Below are 7501 nucleotides of genomic sequence, written 5' to 3' on the forward strand. Positions count from 1 at the left end.
AAATATAATAAAAACCTATTTATGTTGACAGTTTAGAATATAATAAGAACCTATTTATGTTGACAGTTTGGAATGCAGTAAATACCTATGTATGTTGATAGTTTAAAATATAATAAAAACCTATTTATGTTGACAGTTTAGAATATAATAAGAACCTATTTATGTTGACAGTTTGGAATGCAATAAATACCTATTTATGTTGACAGTTAGGAATACATTAAGTGCCTATTTATGTTGACAGTTTGGAATATAATAAGAACCTATTTATGTTGATAGTTCGGAATATAATAAAAACCTACTTATGTTGATAGTTAGAAATATAATAAAACCTGCTTATATTGATAGTTTGAAATATAATAAAAACCTACTTATGTTGACATTTTCAAATATAATAAGAACCTATTTATGTTTACAGTTTGGGATATAATAAGAACCTATTTATGTTGACAGTTTGGGATATAATAAGAACCTATTTATGTTGATAGTTAGGAATATAATAATAACCTATTTATGTTGACAGTTTGGAATGTGATAAATACCTATTTATGTTGACAGATTGGAATGAAATAAGTACCTATTTATGTTGACAGCTTGGAATACAATAAGTACCTATTTATGTTAATAGTTAGAAATATAATAAAACCTGCTTATACTGATAGTTTGAAATATAATAAAAACCTACTTATGTTGACAGTTTCGAATATAATAAGAACTTATTTATGTTTACAGTTTGGGATATAATAATAACCTATTTATGTTTACAGTTTGGATTATAATAAGAACCTATTTATATTGACAGTTTGAAATATAATAAGAACCCATTTATGTTGACAGCTTGAAATATAATAAGAACCTATTTATGTTGACAGTTTAGAATATTATAAGAACCTATTTATGTTGACAGTTTAGAATATTATAAGAACCTATTTATGTTGACAGTTTAGAATATTATAAGAACCTATTTATGTTGACAGTTTGAAATATTATAAGAACCTATTTATGTTGACAGTTTGAAATGTAATAAGAACCTATTTATGTTGACAGTTTGGAATATAATAATATCTTATATATATATTGACAGTTTAGAATACAAAGACTGGCTACTGCTGTAGTCATTATATTAATTATTGTAGGATTTAGTAAGTGTTTGTATTTACTTTAGTGTACTTATGTTAAATAATTAGTGGCTATCCAGATTGACTAATATGAGTTATTACATTTAGTACTGTAGGAGTAACTGTGTAAATTATCTTCAGTGTTAGTATGTGATATAATTAATGACTGTTTGTATTAAATACTTTAGGATTTACTGTGTAAATTATCTTCAGTGTTAGTATGTGATATAATTAATGACTGTTTGTATTAAATACTTTAGGATTTACTGTGTAATTTCACTTGAGTGTTAGTATGTACTAGTAATTAGTGGCTGTATAGAATAACTACTGTATGTCATTATATTAAATATTGTAATAATTATTTTATAAGTTGACTGAAGGTATTTGTATTAAATATATATATTCTTATTTATTAGGATTGATGACTGTTTATCACATTAAATATTGAAGTACTAACTCCAAGCTTACTTATGATAATAAATGTGTTTTTGTTCAACTTTGTAGTGTAAGGCTAATTTGTGTGTCCTCAATATCTAGTTATTGTAACTATTATATGTACCAAAATATTTTAGTTTAAATTCGTATAAAAGTAATTACAAAGCTTTCCAGTTGAGTTTCCCTATAAACTAATGTTGTGAAAATCAAACATTAATTTATATAGTGTCTCTTTAAGTTATGTTTTCATTTTTCAGACTTCTACAGTTTTGTATCAAAAACAATAGCTACCGTGGTGCCCCTTGTCTGGATATTCATCCAGAAGACACAATTCAACGTTTTATACAAACAGGAGTAGGTAAGTTGGTATTTTGTAAAAAGTAGAACTATTTTAATTGGACTTAATATACAGCATTTGTTATGTAGATTTTTGGCAGAATATAGTGAAGTGTTTTGTTGTTTTTAATCAACATATTTTCTCTTCTTTCAATATATTTTCCTGCTGGGTAACCATCCTCAAATTTTTCTCTTGTTTAAGTAATTTCAGTTTTATTCTGCTTTGATACTTTCTCTTTACCAATATACATAGACAGTTTTTTTTTCTTTTTGAAGTACTTATTCTTGTTTACAGTACCTTCTCTTGACTAGTAAGTATAAACAGTTTTTTCATGTTGAAATACTTCCTCCTATCTTATCACTTAGAACAATTTCTTGTTGTTTTAATATCTTCTCTAGGCCAGTAAACTGGACAATTCTCCTTTGTTGAAATACTTTCTCTTATCTTATCACTTACAACAATTTCTTGTTGTTTTAATACCTTCTCTCGGCCAGTAATACTGGACAATTTTCCTGTGTTGAAATACTTCTTTCAGTTTGAATGATTTATTTTTGTTTTAATACCAATAAGCACAGACAGTGCAAATGATCTCTTGTGTTCGTGAGCAATTATGGTAGTCATTTGTGCAGTAATGCAAAATTAAGTGTTTTAATATATTTTTTATTAATGAAAATAATAAGTTTAGTATTTTAATGAATATCCTTGTATTACATCTCATTACTTATCTCACTCATTTAAAACAAACAAAAACAGGTGAGCATACAAGAAACCATATTTATTAAATGGGGCAAGGATGACAAAAGTTTGGGAAATGCTGTACTACATTATACACTCACTTTCATGTCTTGTTTTTTGCAAACTAGTGTCTAAGATATAGTTTAATAAAATACTTGGGTGTATGAATCAGATAATGTACTGTTATTTCATGGATCAGATAGTACACTGTTATAAGTTATTTTCCTGGATAAATTAATCTACTGTTATTATGTCATTTCATGGATCAGACAATTTACTGTTATAATGTTATTTCATACATCAGATAATATACTATTATAACAGTATTTCAGAGAAGTTAGTAATTAATGTTCATTGATTAGCCAATTTTTTTATGCCTAGATTCAAAACTGGAGATTGTCTGAAGTAGTTTAATTGCATAGCATAGTTTAATCATCAATTTCTTCAGTAATGTTATGATTTGTTACTTTGAAAACTAATATTTATGTTACTCTTTTCCAAGTCTCAAATTCAATAACTGAAAAGGATTACTTGGTGTTTGATGGAAAAATTCCAATTAGCCAACACACCTTACAAGAAGAACCACAGTGGAGTGGAGATACGTAGTTTGTTCTAGAGACAAAATTTGTTTAAAAATCAACATCATCATTGAAAAAGGAATTTTAATTATGTTATTAAACAGTGAATCATATTGAATATTATCTTTCAGAGTTGGTTGATTTTTTGGAAGAATTTTGATATTTAGGAAATTTTAACAAATGTTTTTTTAGCTATTAAGAAAAATCTTGTTTGAAACATTAGTACATGATGATGTACTTTATTGTTAGTAAAAAAATAACATTCCATGTGACATTGATAATTAGATTGTGTTTAGTGAAATTGGCAAGTGCTTATTTTTCATGTTACCAGGATCTTATTTTTGTAATTTGATATTTTTAATAATAACTCTTTTTTTTTTATTGCTAACTTTTACCAAAGATAAACTATAATGTGATAATATATCAGTTTAAAAAGTTAATACTTTTTTTCACATAGAATTTTTCAGTTAAACTTTTATGTGTGTATGTGAAAAGGGTTAGCATATTGCTAACTGGATGTGTTTTTATACATAATCCAGTGGGAATTTTGCATCAGAAACCTGAATGTGCGCTTATAATAAGATGCTGATAGTTGTAACCATGGCCAGCTGATAACTACAGTTTATAACACTGTCAGCCCAACTAAGTTGATGGTGTAACCTAGTCAAGTTTTAGTTGTGCCACTTTAAATGTTGAAAATGGCTTAATGTGGTTTTTAGGTAAATACACAACATTTATGCTCTTTGGTTTCAAAGGGGAGTTTGAAGCAGCTTCATAACTTCTTTAACCAAAAGTACTTTTACTAGAAGAGTTTATATTTTGGTTCTTTCTCTGTTGAAGTTTTTTAACTTTCTTTAATGTTTTTTTATACTGTAAGATACGAAATATCACTTCACAAGCTTAGTTACTATGCCTTTAGGAGAAATTGCCTTGAATTGTTTATTCATTTATTAACTAATAATTATCAGCAGCTACAATCTGTATCAAATTTTAACCCAAGGCTCAATTTTTGACCATTTTATTAATGTTTTTGATATGGTTTTACTAACCCACCAAATGTTATGATACTATTGCTACTAGTATAAGTTCAAGTATGGGTTTTTATTTAGTTGATTCTAATTCAAATAATCTTTATTAGGATGGTTTTTGACCTAATAAATTAACTCTGAATTTAAGTAAAACTGCTTATGTTATATTAAGTACAATTGAAAATCAGTGCTGCATCCTCTTTTGATATAAAATGTTATACTTTTAGAATTTGTCAAACAGCAGGCTTAAGTACTTGGGTATTTGGTTTGTTAGTTATTTATGATAAATATATGTATTTTTAAAGAAAAATTGTAAAAATAATTATTTTGATCCTACTAGACCTTTGTGTAAATTTTCAAAAATTCTTGATATTTACATATTTCTTTTTAATCATTAATACATTGAACAAGCCTTTGACTTAGCTTGATTTGTGTATTTGCTAAGGCAATAAATTTGTATCTTTTATTACATAGATGAATATTATGTATTTATAAAGGCCTATATTTACTAACTTATCATTTTGTATTATTTATCTGTGTGTTTAGAACTTAAATAAAATGTCAATATGGATTGATTCTTTGGTGATGAGGTTAGGAGGTAGGTGCAAAAATCTGTTGTCTTCAGTTTCTTTAATTATTTACCCAATGGTAAAATGAGTAAGTGCTAAAAATGGGAATATATATAATAAAATATGCAATTGGATTTATTTTTCTTTGAAAACTAAAAAAAATTTTAATGTCATTCTTATTACATATAAAAGTTCCCAAGTTGCTTAACAGCAACCTTTAGGGCTTATAATACTTAAATTCATAGTTCATTTCCAGTGTTTGACAGTGTACAAATAATGCATTATGTGGCTTTACATTAGAACAAACAAATAATTTATTTTATTAAATTTTGTAATTTCATTGGCCAAACCTCCAGTTTCAGTCTAATAATCCAACTCTTTGAGAAAATAGTTTACTTTTTTCTCCTCATACAAATATTTTTTGTTTACAGTTTTTAATTTGATTAGATGTTTAGTCCACACAAATTGTGGATAGTACTAGGTGTTTTTATACAACTTTCAAAGATTTGAGTTAACTAATTTGGGTTTGAAGAAAATGGTGGGCAATTTTCATCCCAAGATGATCTAGAAATGTAAAAACGTTAGGAAGAGGTCAAGTTTGGAATAATAATCATAAGAAATATAGTGTAAGATTAAATAAAACATATATGTTGATATATTTTTTGAAATTTTATTAAAAACTGTTTGTAGATAATGATAATGAAAATATATATACACAAACACATTTAGTGAAAATCTGAGTTATTTTTAGAAGTCATTTTTAGCTGTAAATATTAAAAAGTGACAAATGGTTTTGTTATGATGAACAGCAGAAAACTTATGAAATAAACAGGTAAAAGATATTAAAATTTTAACCTTTTATGGTAGTGTAAATAATTTTGTAAACTTTCATAAAAATGGAATAAACATTTGTGGAAAAAGTTGTTTATAATTGTCAATGTGAAAATAATCGAAAGATTACAGAACTTTTGGTTGCTGAATAAAAGCTACTTCTAGTGTATCATCAATTGAAAATACGATTTCAGAGGAAAACAGTGCTGAAGTAATAGAAACTAACTTGGTGGTACTTTCCATTATCCTTGTTCGTTAGAGTAGGATTTCTAGTTTTAAAATGATATAGTCCAAGAGATTGTTTATTATATGATTTTATTCATCACTAGATGGTGTACAAAAAATCGATTTGACCTTAATCATCAATGTGAGCAGGTTTTTTGTGGTTTAGCATGATTATGTAAAAAAACTGGGCGAAAGTATTGACTATTATCACTGAGAGTAGTTAGCAAGATATTATCACTGGGAGTAGTTAGCAAGAATTGTCTTGCTACTTTACATTTAAAAAAAAACTAACCAAAATTTTTCCAAAATTATCTAAGTAGACAGAGTTAGAGAAAAGTGCTGCTGATGCAATCAGTATCACAGAACATGAATTACAGTGAATAATAGATATTCATAATTATGAATGTAAAACAGCACTGAATAGTTTAAGAATACATCTAGAATTTGACTCTTGTCGCAAAAGTTAAGACTGAAAATGCAAGGTAGATTAATTTTTAATTGGAAATATTCTATCAAAATCAAACAAAACACTGGATACACCAAATTTGTTTTGACGTTTACGTTACTGTCAGAATTTCTTACACTATTGATAATTTCACTTTCTCAAAATTTTGAGTTGATACAATCGATATATGTTGCTTTACTGTAACCGAAAAACAGGTAAAACTGTTTTTTCTTTCAGTCGCAATATCTCAATATTATTATTCACCTTTCATGAAAATTCACTACTTGCCGAATATTCCAGTTTCTAAATTGAAACATTCTCTCTCCAGTGTTAATGAAAATAACGGTAGCTACAAATGTTACTTTATAAGTCAGTGATCACTGTTAACTTCATGTCGTAAAGTTTTAATTCCATTTACATATTGTTGCGTCAGCGAGGTCACGTGACTAGTATCACACCACTTCCTTCTCGAACCTTCGTGAATTGTCGGGAGATTACTAGATTGGGGGTAGACTGGTATATATAAGATGGTCACAACGTGACGGGACAGTGTGTAGGTAATGAGTAATTGAACTCGAGCACGTGAGACGTTCAGTGAGAATTATAGCGCGACTGTTGAAATTAAGTGTATCGTAAAGTTGTATTCGGAAAGAATAAACCAGTTTTATTTAAGAAAGGAAAAAGAAAAGAAACAAGAAGAACGAGAAAAGAAAGAAGAAGAGAGACAACAGCAGTTGCAAGAAAACCTGCAACAGTGGCAGCTGGAGCAACAAAATAAACAAGAAGAGAGATTTCAGCAGCTGTTGGAGGAAAAAGAAAGAAACAAGAAGAGAAATTACAGCAGTGGTTAGAAGAAAAAGAAAAGAAACAAGAAGAACGAGAAAATAAACAAGAAGAGAGATTACAGCAGTTGTTGGAGGAAAAAGAAAAGAAACAAGAAGAACGAGAAAATAAACAGGAAGAAAGTCTCCAACAACTACAGGAAAGTCAACAACAGTGGCAAGAAGTACAAATGGAAAACATTAGTAAATTTAAAAGCGAATTAAATACGTTAAAGGACGACTTTTTGTCTTTTACACAAGGAGGATACATTAACCATCGACATAACCAGCCCCAGACAATGACAAGCCCTATCCAGACCCTGCAGCTAAACCCTAATGCAGACATATTCAGTCCCGTTAGAAGTCACGTCCCAGATATGAA

General features: G+C 28.0%; 1 protein-coding gene across 1 annotated transcript in view; it reads left to right on the forward strand.

Moving 5' to 3' along the window:
• The window catches only part of LOC106465960 (putative helicase mov-10-B.1), a 99701-nt gene extending 94248 nt beyond the window's left edge, over nucleotides 1–5453 (forward strand). Inside the window, exons 17-18 of the mRNA XM_013926209.2 lie at nucleotides 1808–1908; nucleotides 3125–5453. Of these exons, the coding sequence (XP_013781663.2) occupies nucleotides 1808–1908; nucleotides 3125–3228 (205 nt within the window). The 3' untranslated portion in view covers nucleotides 3229–5453. The remainder of the gene's footprint in view (nucleotides 1–1807; nucleotides 1909–3124) is intronic.
• The last annotated feature ends 2048 nt before the right edge of the window (nucleotides 5454–7501 follow it).

Source organism: Limulus polyphemus, unplaced genomic scaffold (genome assembly GCF_000517525.1).
Source record: "Limulus polyphemus unplaced genomic scaffold, Limulus_polyphemus-2.1.2 Scaffold2103, whole genome shotgun sequence".
Classification (NCBI taxonomy): domain Eukaryota; kingdom Metazoa; phylum Arthropoda; class Merostomata; order Xiphosura; family Limulidae; genus Limulus; species Limulus polyphemus.